Raw genomic sequence first — 17,008 nt, forward strand, 5'->3', positions numbered from 1 at the left:
TGATGACGATAGGGAGCGGTCTTTGTTACTCTATCGAAGCACAGGTTGAGCTTTCTGTTTCGGTTCGCTGGTGTTCTGATTATGAAGCCGAGCGGAGATGCCAGTTGGTATTGTAAGACCAATACGATGACCTACCGTTATTGTTTGCCAGATAAAAAAAATAATATGCTGGTAAGGGGAGACCGGGCCTCTAGCCCCGTTTATAGGCTAGGAAGATAACTGTCTGTTTACTGCCAGTCGAACGAGCATAACAACTTGGCGGCAGGGTCCATGTGCTTCTTTCTCTCTCTCTCTCTCTCTCTCTCTCTCTTGATAACCATGCTTTTAGTTGGCAAGCAGCGGCCATAGAGATGTTCATATACAGAGAGCAATTCATCATTATTCTCCTCCGTGATTTGGTCCAGGCGTGCAGGTATGTTGCATCAGCAAACGTAGCAACTGTCGTTAAAGTATTTTTTCTTGACCTTATTCGTAGGTTCCCCCTTGATCCGAAATGGTCAAATTGTCCCATTTTTCAAGAAATCGATCCATAGCCACATCGTCCTTCCGCAACGGGCCGTGCTGGATCACAGACGCAAAATGAGGGTAGAAGCTGCTGAATGCCTGACGATCCTTCTCTGTCCAGCTTTCGGCTTCAAAAGCACTGAACAACACCCCCGTCTCCTCCGGCAGCGACACCTTCATCTGGCTGGCGGAAAGCTGCAGCATGCGCATAATGCCCTTGCCCAGAGGAAATCGTCGCGAGAATGACCGGGACAAAATGCAGAGCTCTATGAACGCGTTGCGGTTTTCTACCGAATCCAGAGCGGGTAGTAGAGCAAAGAGAGAGGTCGTAAGCCATTGTAAAGTGCAAGGGGCCATTCGATCAATTCCCCAGCGATTGCGGTGAATACTGATAAGATGGGCTATTCGTCGAGCGTTCGCATGCGTGGTAGCTTGTGCACTTTTCGCTTTCTCATGATCCATCCTGGAAGAATAATATGATTGGAGAAACCAGAAAATTTGGATCACAGTGGTATGATAGTACAAGCTAAGTAGATTAGCCAAGTTCATCAAGGAAATAATGTTATTGAGAGGTAGAAACGGGCTTACTGTAGACCAAGGATATGAGGCACTACTGCTGTATCCACGTTGAGGCACTCCGGAAGATTCGCATACCATCCCTGTAGTTGTCGGTATACATCATCCACAAGAGATATGGTTTGAGACTGAGGTAGCCTGTCCTCGACGGAATGGAATGCTCTGCTGATGGCAATTGTAATGCAGCAAAGGTCACACCAGCGATCGAACACACAAACATAGTGTCCTTGTACGGGTTCAATACTCCTAGGATATGGTGACCAGGTATCATGGGGGTTCTCGTGGTGAATGGGAACACGGGGTCGTTGGGGGGGTTGAGAATCGATATGTTTCATAAAGGACACCGCAGCAGTCCTAGGAAAATTAGCTCTGATGCTCCAAATAAAGATCCTGGTGGTTTAAAGGGCATACGATGCGATGCTAAAATTGCCCCAGAGCGTCCAGTTCACAACATTCTCGCTCACCCTGACGGACTCATCTTCGATCGGTCGTGGAGGATATGTTGCGGCGTACTCCTCTGCCGCACGGCCAGCTAGATCTAAATGCATCCAACCCATGCGATCTTTCCCCATCATAACCATACTATCATATGTATGAGCACACGGGGGAAAAAAACAGCCCATGGCAACGCGGGCATAGACGAAGGACAACATACCGAATAAAGAGTATGAGGAGTCCCTGGATGGTTGGGATGCTGACTGGGCCATCCCGTTCCTCTTGCTCAAGTAATCGACGAGCTTCTTCGTAAAAGTGATCTCCTCGGGATAGGGGGTCATGGGGGACGGTAAAGGCTTCGGCGTAGTCGGAATTATACTGACCAAACGCGATCACGGGTTAGAATCTCCTCCAGCAGAGGTAGGTAAACGTTTACCGTCGTCAGTATACTCCACATACACTCGCTTCAGAAAGGATTGCATTCACAAGGAACGGTGTGCAGTATGGACTGTTCAAGTCTCCCTTCTGCATTTCGCTGATAAACACATCTCTATCCATCCAGCAGAAAAAGGGGTAGGTCCAGGTGAAAAAGAGGGAGACCAGGTGCGAAACCAGATCATCGTCATCAGTGATTGTTGTCCAGGGTTTCGCGGGTACTCGATAGATGGGATTATCCGCCAGGCGACAGACATCGAGCATGCGACGGGGCGCCCGCTGCGGTTCGCCATCGTCCTCAATCTCCTCCTGCTCCAACGGGCGAAATATCTGACGTTGAACCTCACGTAACCCGGGAGATTTCTCGATTTCCGACCGGGAAAATTGATCCTCTAGAAAGACCTTGAGCTCCTTGACCGAGGCATTACTCCGAATTAAGTTCAGCAACTGAGCAACACGTTTATTCTCACTGTCACGCAAGACGCTGACAAGCTGAAGCAGAACATCCTCCGATTGTTCGAGACGGCCTAGCTTCCTTTTCATAGCAAGCTTCCGCCGCATGTCGGCCATCTCATCGACGTGACACTCAATACCGTTGGCAACACAATGCTGACATGGCGGGTCCCCCCGACACTAAACCCGGAGCCCCGCGCCAACTCGTTAGCATCCCCCACTCACTCACACACAAAAAGAGAAGAAAAGACTCACCTTCAGCTTCTTTTGCTTGCAAGCCCTGCAGGCAGTAGTTTTGTGCTTCCGACCAGGGTTGTCCTCGTTCGAGGAAGAGGGAGTGGCGGTAGTGGGTGCATCTTGACTCTGTTGGGAGAGGCTCGGAGCAGGAGCGAGCGGACGAGTGGAGGGCTGTGGATCGGACATCAATAAGGAGGCCTCTCTCTCTCTCTTCACTGGTCGGAGAGGCGGAGAGCGGAAGTTGAGTGATTTGAGGGGAGGGGGTGGTGGGATTCCAAGGCAGCGTGTAAGGGGAGAGGAGTAACGAGTCAAAGGGGAAAAATAATTCTAGTCAGCGATGATTCAGGTGAAATTGAAGATTCCCGGGGTGGAAGCCAATCACATCACCCACCAGGTGGGATCTTGCCCTGTCTGCCTGTTTCTGCCCGAGGACGATGTGCTACTAGTAGTAGTAGTCTAATGAGTTGAATCTAGTATACTCCATACATACAAGTAGTTCTTTTCACTGGAATGATTTGTATTATTTTAGGTGAGTACGGAGTTAGGTAGCTGGATGCCTGCCTCTCTTACTGTACTATGTTTGCTAGTTTGTTAGCGGAAGAGAGTCCCGTCCAATCACCATCTATGAGCAGGTACCTGCCAAAATGACGTTAATCTAAGGATTCCTTTGGTCTTGACCGCCTGCCCTTTCAGTACCCCGTACGCCTCAGACACCTGATCATTCAGGCAAGAACCATGGCCTATCCCCGTTCTTCTTCAAACTCTCGGAAGCTAAGCATGAGGTATTCATCTTGTCTCTTTTCACACTATGTGATTGGCTAATATAGGCGACCTCGACGGTTTAAGGCCTAGACCCACAAACTACTCCATATCCCCCCTTATAGTTGGCTTGTTTACTGATTACTATACAGGCTCCACAGCTAACTTTTGTAACCTCATCCAAATACCGGCCGTATTTAGGAAATGACCACGCGATTCACAGGATACTTGGATCTCAGAATTATAGGAGCAAGCCTTGCTTGTTATATGTTCGCCGGGTGACGGTGACACCGTCCCCAATATGTATCGCTCCTCAATAGATTGTCGATCTTGGTAGATTTATTTCGGTACGCAATTGCAATTTGGATCCATTCAAGCAAAATATGTTCAATAATAGCCATGCAATATTGCAGATTTCTTGTCTTATTAACCAGGGGTTCTAAATAATGCGATTCTAAAATAAGGTACCATCACCCGAGTTCAAGATGGGACTGGACTTTGTCTCGGGACGTTTTGCGGCAGCGAGCTCTCGACCGGCTTTCCATGAACCGGCTTCCAGAACCTGGGGAAGAGATAGCCGGACATCGCCAAATCGTGCACTCGATAATATACGCTGATGGAGCTCGTCGAGCAGCGCTACTGTCATTGCGCGCCATTCGACGATCTCATCGTCTCCCGCTCCAAAGCACGGTAAAGCGCTCCTTGAAATACGTAGCCCCTTCTCCATCGCCTCCGGTTTAAGAGTTAGAACCCCCATATCAACAAACAACCCTCCATTTCGGTACTCGGGCAATCCCGTCCCCAGCTCGGCGTTAGTCCAAGACAGCGAGAGCAAGCGCTCGAAAGGAACTTTCAAGGAATATGCAAGCCATTGAGTTAGTTTATGGAACGGCTGGATTGTAGCTGTTTCGGGAGGTTGTGTGCGAATGGATCGATCTTTTGCCAGTACGCTTAGCGGCCAGGCGTCTCCAACTAGATTTCCTGCAATTCTCGTCCGGTCGGATGGCCAGATTGGGATGAGAGTTTTTTGTAAGATACTCCAGAGGAGAGAATAGTCAACTTTGTCGCCACCAGTGCTGGTGAGACAGTCTTACAGGTTACTATAGTCAGCATGCTTTTTAACGGATGGTGAAGTTGCTGCGACATACCCACAAGTAAACCTGGGCGACCTTTCGGCCCGAAAATGTCCTCATGGTTTAGCATCGATTTCCCAAGCTTCTGGATGATCTCAACCCGAGCGCTTGCGCCGACTAGAGGATTTTTATCCTCGTCGATTTGAAAGCCACGATATAACGTTTCGATACTCATGTCTCGTAATGCCTCTCCTAGCCGCAATCAGTGCTTCAGCATTGGAGAGCGGATGAGTTAAGTCCTCACCATGTACAACATCCTTCCTTGGGGAATCTTTATTGGCAAAGTCGCCATTTAAAAACATATATAGAGAGGCCACTGCAATCCCCTCACTTCGCGTATAAATATTTCCGCTATCCGGCTCTCGAAACGACCACCGATCACCCGCTCCCGCATCGAGCAAAACGGACACGAAAAACAAGTCGATTAGGCTGCGTACCTTTTCAAAATTATCGTATCGTAGCTCGTCCCATCTTTTCATAAGTTCGGCTACCCTAGGCACACCACCAACTTCGAAATGCTGCCAGCGACCGTGAGGAGGGATTTCGTGGTACCTGTCCGGACCGAAGTCACGCTTCAAATAGCTCTGTTAGCGAGGTAGCGGTTGCGCGGGCTCGGGTATTTACCTCAATAATCCCAATGACATAATCGACAGCCGCATCTAAACGTTCGGCATGGTAGTCAAAGTGGTTTAGAAGACCTTGTTTGGCAAGACCGAACACAATCTGGGACTTCTCACGAACAGCCTGTAGGCTCAGGATCCGCTGGACATTTGCATCCATGTTCGCGCCGTAGGCTAAGATTGTCAAGTTCTGAAGTAAAAACAGTGAAAGCGCTGTATTCCACTCACGATATGTGTCAATAACGAGGAGACAAAGCCAAGGTGGTTAGGAATGAGGTTGCAGATGTACTTCTGGATGTATGGGTGTCCAACGGGTAGATCAGCACAAGTCCCCTGCTCTTATCAGCCATGTGATGTGGAAGGGGCGATGGACAAGTGGAAGGTGCATATGACATCCCAGGATATCCTTAACCTCCTCAACCCCTCCAAACTTCCTTCCTATACATGACATGTCTTAGTTTCAGAAGAATAATTACAACAAGTATTATTTATTAGAAATTATTTACTTACAGGCTAAGCTACCTACCTTTAATATAATTATTATCTTTATTATTTAAAGATTACTATATAATACTTTAGGGCTTGAACTGGGAATAAATTCCCTAATACCTTATCAATATATTAACTATTACAAGGCTTTATTATCATGTTAAGTTTAGAGATAATCTTCTTAGGAAGGTCTAGAGAAGATATTAAACTATACCTAAATTAATACCAAGTCCAGTAACTAGAATAAAACTTATCTAAAAATAATTAGAAAATAGTAATTATAACTATTATTAGAATAGGTCTCTAGGATTCCATGGCATAGTTTATTAAAAACTTAAGAAAGATAGACTAGTAGGACTTAATAATCTTGCAAGAGAAGCTTTTAAAAAGATTTTAAGAAAAAGATAATATAAACCTAGAATTAATTATATTAGAAAAGATTTCTATATTAATATAAGGGGGCAGGCTATTAAATATTTATCTAGATAAAGCCTAAAATATCTCCTATATCCTCCTAACTAAAGAGAAGTAGACCATACTCCTTGCAAGAGAAGTAGTTCTAGGTCTAAAAGATCCTCTTATAAAGAAAGTTCTCCTAAATCACGTGAAAATAAGATGAAATACTAAGAACTTAATAATATTTAATAAGATAACTACTCTAGTAATAGATATAGATAATAGTAGCCCTATAGAGAAATATATTAAGAAACTACTAATAAAGTCTTAAGATAAGCTTCTAGCTAATATTCTAATAGCTTAAATCTAGATAATACAAGAGAGTATAACTATATAGAGCTATATATTTATAGAAATATTAAAGTAGCTAGCCCTAGTATAGTTAGTACTACAAGGAAAGAGAATACCTTTATCTAATCCTACTATAAGAATAAGTAAGCTATACCTGGATCTAGTTATTAAAGATTAGACCATAAGATAGTTTGCCTTAGCCTAATAATTCTACTTTAATTACAGGGACCTAGGATATTAATAACCTAAATATATATATCTAGCTAAGATATTTAATAAATAAAATTAATTACTAGAGACTCTTAGATAAGAGGCTCTATAATTTCTTAATAAGGTAACTAATAAATCTCTAGAGCTAGAACTATTAAAGTTAAATACTTTCTAGCTATTATTATAATATCCTACTAAAGAAAGTCTAGGAATTATAATACTAACTTATATAGTATCTATAAATACTATTATATATATAAATATTAAAGATCTAGAATTTAATTAATAGGGAACTAATTATTTATAAATAAAGCTAGCTTCTATAAAAGAGAAATAGCCTAATAAAACCTTTAAGATTCTAGCCTAACTATATATAATTAGAAAGTAAGAATAAGACTATAAAACTATAAGTAATATAATAGTAGGGAGAAAGTACTTATAAAGACTGGTAGAGAAAAGATATATAAAGGTAATTAAAGAGCATAAGTTAGTAAATTTTCAGGATTTCCTTAATACCCATAAGATTAAAATTAGCTTAACTTAACTATTCAATCTCTTCCTAACAGCCCGGGTAAAAATTAGTAAACTAATAAAACTATAACTAACAAAAAGGGTAAAATTATTCCCTTAGTCTTAATAAATTCCTAGGAAGGACAAGGATCTAGACTAGGAGATAATAGATATTAGAATAAAATAGAAAGTCTAGTCTTATTATTTAACTATAAGGTCTAATTAGAATAGGGAGTAATATAATAACTATCTTGTACCAAGAAATCTAAATATAGTAACTTTATTTATAACTAAAGTAACCATACAAGTAATAACTTAGGATAATTAAATAATAGCAGGAATAATAAAAGTAGTCCTTATTAATAATAGCTCTACTATTAATCTTATTCCCCAGAAGATCATCACCAAATTACATTTGAGAATTATCCCTATTAAACTAATTTCTAGAGAAATAGTATTAGAAGACCATTTAATCTTTTCTATACTAGCATAGCTAGTAGTAAAAGTAGCCAGCAACACTCAGGCAATTACAGCTATTATTATGGAAGGCAGCCCATAGTTCATACTATTATTAGGGCGACACTAGATATTAATAGTATAATTTAAGGGAAACTATACAAAGAGGATATATACTCTAGTAGATAATTAAGATTCCTAGATTAAGGTCCCTCAAAGCAAAAATAGTACATAAAAAAAGGTTTATAATAAATTATCTTAAAAAGAGATCTTGATTAAAGTCAGTCAATATAAAGATAAAACTAATAATATAGAATACTTTAAGGATTTTAATATCTTATTAGAACAGAACCTAAAAGAAATTAGAAAGGAGGCTAAAGAATTCTAGAAGATAGAGACTAAGTTAAAGAATTATTAAAAAAATAAATCAAGTTTTAGGTTAGATATAAATAAGGATTTAGATAAATTAATTTTATTATTAAACTAGGTCTATCCAGTAATACTAGGGTATTGCTAGATAGGGACTTTAACCCTAGACTAGAGTTAGGTCTAATTACTATAGCTAAGGTAATAGAACTATCTAATATAGGAGGCTACTTAGGATTCTTAATTACTAACTATCCTATCTTTTATTAACAAGAAATAGACTAGGATAATCAAGTAATTAGATAGATATATAATTATTAATAACTTCTAGGGGACATAATTACTACTAACTATAAATAGTAATAAGCCGCGGTACTATTATAAATTTAGTAAGATAAGTTTATTTTAGATATAAGGGAGGTCCCAGTAACCTCCTTTATTACTTATTTAATTTTAATAGTTCTAGGTACAAAGCCATATACCACAAAGCTAGCATTATATACTCTAAAGGAATAATAATAGTAACTAGATAACTTTCTACTAATAATTAAGGTAAGAATAATTAAGTATTATTTATTTTTATAGTTAGTAAAAATAAAATACCTATAAAAATTAAGTAGTAAACTAAAAATAGTCTATTAATATATCTATCTTAATATATTAACTATTAAAGCAAATTATTCTATAAGGAGACTAGAACTAATCTTATAGACTTTAAAATAACCTAAGTTATAGATCTATTTTAAAGTAGATACTATAAATAGATATTAGGCTATACCCCTAAAACTTAAATATTTATTAAAAACTACTTTCTCTATAATTCTCAGGCAATTCTATTACCAATAAATAGGATAAGGATTGACAGGAGTACCAGGAATATATTATTAATTAAAAGATATAATTACTAGACTAATTCCTTTACCACATGCTAAAGAATAATTATTAGATAATTTAAATAATACTATATTTAAATATTTTATAGATAATGATTAAGGGAGAGCTAGTTCTTTTTTAGCTCTACTTAAGTTCCTTTATAAAAGATATTTTCCAAGACTCTCCTGAGCTAGTTTAACACTAAGTCTAGATAAGACCAAATTCTTTACCACCTAGATAAAGGTCCTAGGACATTCATGCACAAAGTCTAGAATTTGACTATTAGTAAATAAGGTAGCCGCGTTACTATCTTAGCTAGTTCCAGATAATGAACCATCTCTAATACAGCTTATTTATATCTTACCATTCCTTAAAACATATATCCTAGGGCAAGCAGACCTGGCCTGAATCCTAAAATAAGTATTAATAGTCAAAGGCAAAGGTTCAAACTAGAAGATAGTAGGCTTTACCTAGACTAAGTCTTAACAAGAAATATACTAAAGAGTTATACATATAATTAAGTTAATATATCTCTATAAAGAAGTACTAGAGAAGTAATATTATATAAGTATAAATACCTCACCCTATAGAATTAGAGGAGTACTATTCTAACTAGAATCTAGTAAGATAGGAATAATTACAAGCTATTTAACTTATTAAGAGGAACTACTAATTATATATTTATTATTTACTCTTACAGATACTAAGATATAGTATACTTAGAATAAGAAGGAAGTATTAGCAGTATTAAAGTATTTAGAGAAAGTTAGGTAGTTAATTCAAGGATTAATTTATCCTATCATTATCTATACTAACCATATAGCACTACATTATTGCCTTGAAGACTAGTTAGATTAGATAAGGAGGATAGCTTACTAATAATATTACTTATAAAAATATAATATCTTATAGGTCCATATCCCTGGATAACTTTAGGTTATAACTAATAGACTATCTCATATTCCTTACTAGACTCTATACCAAGAAATAGATACTAAAGATAATTTCCCCCTTCTAATATTTATAGTATAGAACTAGGAAGAAAAATTAGATTCTCTATAATACCATTAAAAGAGTATATAGTATAAGGAGATTCTAAAGTAGTTAAAAATAAAAGGTAAGTATAAAAGATTTTAAATAATATAAATTACAGAGATAGTATATTTAGTATATATTAAGTATAATAATTAGTAATCTTAGTATATACTACCCTATTAAATTAAAAGAATTTTTTTTAAGGTTTATAATATTTATAAATATTTTATAACCTATATCTCCTTTATAAGAATTCTAGGATAATATTACTAGCCAGGTTAATATAAGAATATAGAATAATACTATACTACTTACTATTCCTATTAACTTATGGGTCCTTGACTACCTTATTAACTATCTAGTCCTATAACCATGATAAAGTACTTAGATATCCTAGGAATAGATTATATTAGACTTTTTAACCTAATTATAAAAACTAGAGCTAAATATATTCTAATTAAAATTAACTATTTTAGTTATTATATCTTTACTAAAGCTTTAAAAGAAGCTATTACTAGAAACTTCTTTAAATTTATTAAATCTATTACCTATTTTTATAGATGGCCTCTTATTATCTATACTAATAATAGTAGTTATTTTATAGAAGTGGAATATACTAAATACCTAAAGTTAATAGGAACCAAGCTAATTACTAGTCTAATCTCCACACCTTAGACAGTTAATTTAGCCAAAAGAGTAGTACAGCTCATTCTTGTAGTCTATTATTAAAGAATTATAATAGAGCCAATATTTATCTTTTAATAGGATATACTCTTATCTAATATAGTTCTATCTATTAATACTAGAATTATACAATCTTATAGATTTACCCTAGCTAAAGTATTCTTAGGTTTTTAACTAAGAAATAGTATATAATCCATAATAAAAAATTTAATAATTAAATAGTTAGTTAATAACTAAATCATAATCTCTACCAAGTTAATAAAATATAAGGATATAGTAATATCTTTTAAATAAAGCTAGATAATATAATAAATAATAGCCTAAACTAATTTATAGAGAAAATAATTACTAAATCTAAATTATTAGATTAAGAAGAGAGACCTAGTTTTACTCTAGAATATATAAAGAGAAAAGACTTATAAGTAAAAACTAGAACTAAAATAGATTAGATTACTTTAAATTTAACAAGTTTATTAGAAACAAATCTTAGCTATATTAGAAGACCTAATCACCCACTAGTTAATAGGATAATATTACTTAGATTACCTAAAATTATTCTATATAAGGTCTCTAAATTAAGAAAAGAAAGTAATTCAATTATCTTAAATAATATAGTAATAAAAGACTAAGTTACAAACTTATAACTAGTCTATAAAATATTAAAGATCTAGTCTTCCCTCTAGCCCTCTAACTAATTAGAGTTAACCTCTCTCTAATTTAAATCTCCTCTATCTACAAGATACCTGCCTTAATTAATTTTAGTCTAGTACTATTCTTATTTTAATTAATTAGATAAAAATTCTTAACCCTAGGTCAAGAATTTCGAGATCCTTATATTATATAGAAGGGGTGATAGACAAGTAAAAGGTACATATAATATTCCAGGATATCCTTAATCTCCTTAACCCCTCCAAACTTCCTTCCTACACATAACATGTCTTAGTTTCAGAAGAATAGTTACAACAAGCATTATTTATTAGAAGTCATTCACTTACAGGCTAAGCTGCCTACCTTTGATATAATTATTATCTTCATTGTTTAAAGATTACTGTACAACAGTGATGGGTTATCTTATCTGCTCACTGATAAGATTTCCCGTCTTGATGAATGTCGAGCAAGGGATGCTTGGGAGGAGCTCTGCATTATTCTATGATGATTATGGTTGAAACATGATTGGATCTGGGATAAATCAGCTTGTCAGTTCCCTAAGCAAAACAATATCCGAACGCATTACCAGGATATTGAGGTTTATAGGTTAATCCACCAAAAATTAATTTTCATTATGATATACGAGTAGTGCAGAGGATGCGAAATATAATCCATCACGCGTCATTCAAAATACTTGCAGTAGATATATGTGTGCTAAAATAATATAATATACCTAACCGTACAAATTCAACCAAAACCCCGGTGTTTAAACGCAGCTTGCTTTGGGTATCTAATCGCATGTACCATAGAATCTATCTCCGAAATCCCCCAAACCAGGACTAATGTAGCTGCACCAAGTATTAGTATTAGTAGCCAGGGGATATAATGTAAAAGTGTAATACTTACTTCTGAGGTGTTAGATCTGGGTCAATCGCCGCTGTCACAATATTTAGGGACGGGAATCTTGTCGAAACAACATCGATCCCTTTCTTTGAGGATAGAACGTTCACCAGAACAATTGACTCCTCAGCCACACCATTCTCAATGAGTGTCTCAACGGCTTTTATCACCGATCCTCCCGTTGCTAGCATAGGCTCGAGCAATAGAACGACTGCAATGGTCAGTATTTCAGAGCACACCGAGAATTAAAAAAAAAAAAAATCCACTCACCGTCATTTACGATGCTACGAGGGAGCTTGGAATAATAGATACTTGCGAGACTGGTTTCCTCGTCTCTCTGGATGAGCAGCTTTCCAAAGCTCAAAGAGCCCCTAAGCAGAATTAATCAAGTGGTACAGAAAGAAATACAGAGAATCCAAGACTTACATCCACGTTTCTCGCAAAACATGTTCCATACTGGCTCCGGCCCGGAGAATGCTCACACCACACACAGCTTTGGTAAAGCGCACCCCTTGATATGGGGTGTTTGTGGGCGTCTGAATTGTATATTTCTCGTGGGGAACATATTTCAAGGCTATTTTCGATCTTAATATTCCCGTTACCTTGTTAGACGAGCCCAGCTATCGAACATACCTAATGTGATAAGTCGTCGCGCTACCTTTTCCACCGCGGAACAAAACTGGCGATCCGGCGTGTTCGTATCACGGATTATGGTCATCAAGCTCAATAATGGAATATCTTGCTCTAGCACAGAGATACGACTGATTTCATTGGTTGCCGCCGAAGGATGCATGCCGTTGGTAGACACCATTTTTGCCTTGAATATTTGGAGGAGATCGGGTGAAATCGGGTGATATTAGGGTCAGACACCAACTGAGGTAGACATGCTCCAGTAGATGGAAACCGCAGGCAAAGCCGAAGATGTTATAAAATACCGCTGTGTAGCGGCTTTTTCATTTTTGTGTGTGCTCCGATAGATAGCCGATCTCCGTTTATCTGGATGATAAGGCCCACCACTGATCTAATCTGATCAGCAATCTTTGTGTATGCCAGATCCTTCCTTATCAATCGGGATATTTTGATTGATCCACGATATATACGAAAAGAGGGAATGATAGCCGCAATTAATCATATTGGCCTGGTAATGCCCGCTAAGAGTATCCTGGGACCATCTAAATGGCCGTGCAAGCATGACTAGCCCAAAAGATATTACTCGGAGTAGGAGTGTTGATTCCGATGGAGACGACAGTCTTAGCACCGCCACCGACCGTCGCGCATCTATTCATAAATAATGAACGAGTAATGTCTAAAACCCAAACATGGATTAATGTTCTAGATCCGGTATGTGTCGCAATAACGCCATTTACGTCTCAATTCATGATGATTCCTCTTGGGTCGATACCATATGCTCTCATCACTGGTAACACAGTGGTTTTGAGACCTTTAGAGATGGCCCCAGCAACATCAGCCTTACAATCCTTACCGAAGTGAAAACGTACATTGAATGCTATCAGACGGAGAGTTTTGGACCCGTTCTCATATGCCTGGAGGTTGATACTCTTGAAGAAGCTATTGATCTTATCAGTCAAAATCGATGTAAGTTTTCACTTGAGTGCTGGATCACATTATATACACATGACTAAAAGGGGTTTGTTTCTTAGATGGCAACAGTTGTATCATCTTTACTACGAGTGGGAAGCACGCCAATATGAATGTTACCTAGATTAGCATCAATGTTCTATTTATAGGTAAGCGCTACTTGCAATGCAGGGTATAAATTCTTAATAGCTAATTTTAAAATATTGCAGCCCAGTATAGATTAGCCATTCAAACAAGCAACAAAGATTCCTTCAATTCTTATAGCCCGTATTCATTAATACTAATCAATGAAGCCATTATGGATTCGGCACGCCCCTGGGAAGACATACTAGCCCTTTTTTACCAGTACCAAAATAATACCTTAGGGGACTCCCCTTTAAACCCAAGCAGCATCCTGCGACGAGTACTAAACAGATCTGGACTTTAGTAACCTCGTATTTCCTCAGGTGTGGGAAATGACAGCTAGTTACTTAATGATGTACATGATGCAATAGTTAAATCAGACTGCTTAATAACATTTCCTCTGCACCATACGGCTCCATTCCCATGAAGTAGGTAGTGGTGGCATGCTTTTTAGACTCCACAACACTGTTGAACTCTGCGGATTCACAACCATGGCTCTAGACAAGAATGGAGGCGGGTGCATAAGGAAGAGATTCATCATTAGTTATACTTTTCTATTGATCAAACCAGGTTTATTATACCTAACCTGAACCAAGTTCGCTCATTCTATGCATAAACTCCGGAATTACTGCGAAGAGAGCCACCCCTAATATTCTCTGCCATATATTCCTTCTTCTATAATTGGACCTGCAACTCCGTCCATTACCACTGCCTTTAACTTAATGAAAACCTGTTGACACCGGTAGCTTGGAACTGGGCGCCAGCAGTTAAAGAAGTATCAATGAAACGGACGGGTAAACCCCCCGTACTAGCCGGTGGCTCCAGCAAATTGGCGGATGCTTATCCACCAACTATAATTCATTTCATTTCCACCCTCTCCTCCTATTTCCAAGCGGGGTATTCTCATTTTGTCCTCATTCAGGTCATCGGACATGCCCGACTTTTGTTTGTGAATGTGCACCTTCCTCTAACCAACGTCAATTGGAAGGATGACAGATCCATTTTCAATCGAAGGTGGCATCACTGGCGTCTGTCTGCTTTGTCAAAGTCTGTCCATCACTCTATCTAACATTCCAACATCTATCAAATGATTTGAGATGTGTTTGAAAATCCCCTGTGACAGGGGTATGACAACAAGATGCGGTTCCGTCTAGCAACATTACCTGACTCAAAAACTTGAGACTAAACCGACCCGGAGGGAAGATAATTGGGATTGGCTCCACATCCAACAGAGTATATTCTGATATCCCGGATTAAGCTGATCAGAGCATTGGCTCGTAGACTAGCATCCCATAGAAAAGGTACGTTTCTGTGCTGAAGATGATTCGAGGGTTTTAGATTGAGCCAAGCAGGGGTCACTGTCTTCATCTTGGCCACTATAGATACCTATTCTTTTGTTTCCCCCTCCGCAGTTATCCATAATTGACGGAGTGTTGATATTAATCGTGTGGTTGAGTTATGTAATTTGTTCTGTGACACTCATTAGCAGTAGGGGAAAGGGGGGGACGTGAAAAGGATCAGATAAAAGAGCCTTCACTGAGTTAATGATTCAAGGAATGAAGCCAGGGGGAATTTTCAGACATGACCTGAAAGTTCTGATACATCTTGATCTAGTGTCCAAACGACTCTGGGGGAGTACTTGTGAGAGCTACTGAATGTGCCTTGATTTCAAGGTGGAACATGTCCGCTAGGGGATAAACTGATGCATCCATCACCGCCTATTAATAGGAGCTGGTTGCTATTATACAATATTATATGCCTCTCGATTCAACCTATCGAGCAACGGAATTTGACGTACTTGAATCGTTCCACCAGTTGTCCAGCGCCTCCACAAGCTGATCCGTCGGAGCTGTGAGAAGTCCGATAGCGGTCTCGAATGGAGGCTTTTCAGGAGCGCTATGATGGCAATGCATGGGGATAAAAATCCTAGTCTTTCCAAACAACTCATACAGCGCCGCACTTTCGCTGGATGGCAGGGTGTCTTCCAGCTTTGGCAGATCCCAGGTCTCCTCCTCCCGGATAACCCTGGACAGGTCCCTCATCAACTGTTCAATGGCGGGAATAAATGCACCGTTCGATGTTTTCATCTTCTGGAAGATTTTTAATTCTTTTTTAACCTGTAGGATGGTTCTCAGTGAGACTGAAATTACTACTGTTATTTCTTAGGAGCATTGACTGCGCCTCACCTTCTGGTTTCCTTGCCGGCTTTTTCTGATCAGGAGGGCGTCCTTGGGTAGGTATTTTTCAAAGGCAGGGAATAGAACTATTTCTTTCGCAATGCAGTGGCGGGCTAACTCCCAGGTAAATAATTTCTGATATTCAGCCTGGGTTTTCCCATCGTCAGACTGGATTATTTGTCCATACCACTCCTGGATCTCAGTGTAGTGATCTCTGATTGCTTCCGTGATATTGGGAGGCATTGTGACTAGTGAAGGGAGAAGTTGATATATAGAGATGGGAAAGTTTCGATCCTTTAAATGATGGTCGAGCTCGAGATATTCCAGATATCGCAATTTGCAGTGGTGCCCACGAATGAGGGGTGTGGATGGACGAATGAATGAGGCTCTACCCCTATGTACTACGAGTAGCTTAAAAATGCCCTATAGGCAAATATTTATACTAAATGGTATCACGGTATTTCATGGACTTCTCAAAGATCCGTTCCCTTGAACGAAGGCGAGGTTGTCCTCATATCCAAGACCGAATCCTTTCTGCAGGCTTCGGTAGGCAGCCCCGCCGCTGGCTCGAGTGGGAGTCGAACTATACAAAATGCGAGTATTCCCATGGGAAAGGAAATGAGAGGCAATTGTCTCCTCCTACCGTGGAAGCAAGAGTTGATTCCGCGTCATGATGATCACAACCGCTGAACTCAGAGGAAGGCCTTTCTGGCCTATCTTGTCGTTCTCCGCTTCCTTTGAGCTTAGGGTTGACATGGCGCGCAATAAAGAATCGGCAGGAGTATGCGGGGACCTGCTTGTGGCGGTGGTCTCTGGACCCAGGGTCAATTCCCACACATGGCACTACTATAAAGATTAAAAGGGGGAAAGAGTAAATCTAAATCAGGACTGGTTTTTCATAGTATATTGCCAACCAGGGGATTTCCGGAAGAAGCTTCTGAACAGTGCTGAAAATACCCACTGTATGACATATGAAGAGCCCGTTAACTCACCTTTCCCTGTCATCGGGGGATGTGGTGTAGAAGAAGAGTGGTAAAGT

The 17,008-nt window shown here is 38.9% G+C and overlaps 6 protein-coding genes across 6 annotated transcripts; 2 read left to right on the forward strand and 4 right to left on the reverse strand.

Moving 5' to 3' along the window:
• Positions 1 to 465: 465 nt before the first annotated feature.
• P175DRAFT_0443092 (Zn(II)2Cys6 transcription factor) lies at positions 466 to 2,826 on the reverse strand (the record flags this gene model as incomplete). Its single annotated transcript, XM_040894157.1, has 6 exons — positions 466 to 1,030; positions 1,093 to 1,434; positions 1,492 to 1,662; positions 1,736 to 1,893; positions 1,975 to 2,583; positions 2,659 to 2,826. 6 exons carry the CDS (start codon positions 2,824 to 2,826, stop codon positions 466 to 468), a joined length of 2,013 nt encoding a protein of 670 aa, XP_040750365.1.
• Positions 2,827 to 3,853: 1,027 nt separating this feature from the next.
• P175DRAFT_0442671 (URC4/urg3 family protein) lies at positions 3,854 to 5,312 on the reverse strand (the record flags this gene model as incomplete). Its single annotated transcript, XM_040894130.1, has 4 exons — positions 3,854 to 4,488; positions 4,548 to 4,724; positions 4,777 to 5,104; positions 5,157 to 5,312. The coding sequence occupies 4 exons, from the start codon at positions 5,310 to 5,312 to the stop codon at positions 3,854 to 3,856; spliced, it is 1,296 nt and encodes a 431-aa protein (XP_040750366.1).
• Positions 5,313 to 10,204: 4,892 nt separating this feature from the next.
• P175DRAFT_0442871 (uncharacterized protein) lies at positions 10,205 to 10,513 on the forward strand (the record flags this gene model as incomplete). The annotated part of the gene is made up of 1 exon (XM_040894140.1): positions 10,205 to 10,513. A coding segment is annotated over one exon (309 nt), but the record flags the coding sequence as incomplete, so codon positions are not given.
• Positions 10,514 to 11,866: 1,353 nt separating this feature from the next.
• Positions 11,867 to 12,998, reverse strand: P175DRAFT_0503803 (uracil phosphoribosyltransferase). Its single transcript, XM_040897705.1, has 5 exons — positions 12,704 to 12,998; positions 12,497 to 12,644; positions 12,341 to 12,441; positions 12,077 to 12,281; positions 11,867 to 12,018 (listed from the first exon to the last, which is right to left on the reverse strand). Exons 1-5 carry the CDS (start codon positions 12,879 to 12,881, stop codon positions 11,961 to 11,963), a joined length of 690 nt encoding a protein of 229 aa, XP_040750368.1. The 5' UTR covers positions 12,882 to 12,998; the 3' UTR covers positions 11,867 to 11,960.
• A 374-nt stretch (positions 12,999 to 13,372) lies between these two features.
• Positions 13,373 to 15,047, forward strand: P175DRAFT_0559802 (uncharacterized protein; the record flags this gene model as incomplete). Its single annotated transcript, XM_040900940.1, has 3 exons — positions 13,373 to 13,437; positions 13,500 to 13,666; positions 14,539 to 15,047. 3 exons carry the CDS (start codon positions 13,373 to 13,375, stop codon positions 14,859 to 14,861), a joined length of 555 nt encoding a protein of 184 aa, XP_040750369.1. The 3' UTR covers positions 14,862 to 15,047.
• Positions 15,048 to 15,402: 355 nt separating this feature from the next.
• On the reverse strand, positions 15,403 to 16,212 carry P175DRAFT_0534761 (uncharacterized protein; the record flags this gene model as incomplete). The annotated part of the gene is made up of 3 exons (XM_040900168.1): positions 15,403 to 15,491; positions 15,591 to 15,909; positions 15,979 to 16,212. 3 exons carry the CDS (start codon positions 16,210 to 16,212, stop codon positions 15,403 to 15,405), a joined length of 642 nt encoding a protein of 213 aa, XP_040750370.1.
• Positions 16,213 to 17,008: the final 796 nt, after the last annotated feature.

The sequence above is a fragment of the Aspergillus ochraceoroseus genome (assembly GCF_002846915.1).
Source record: "Aspergillus ochraceoroseus IBT 24754 chromosome Unknown P175scaffold_7, whole genome shotgun sequence".
NCBI lineage: Eukaryota > Fungi > Ascomycota > Eurotiomycetes > Eurotiales > Aspergillaceae > Aspergillus > Aspergillus ochraceoroseus.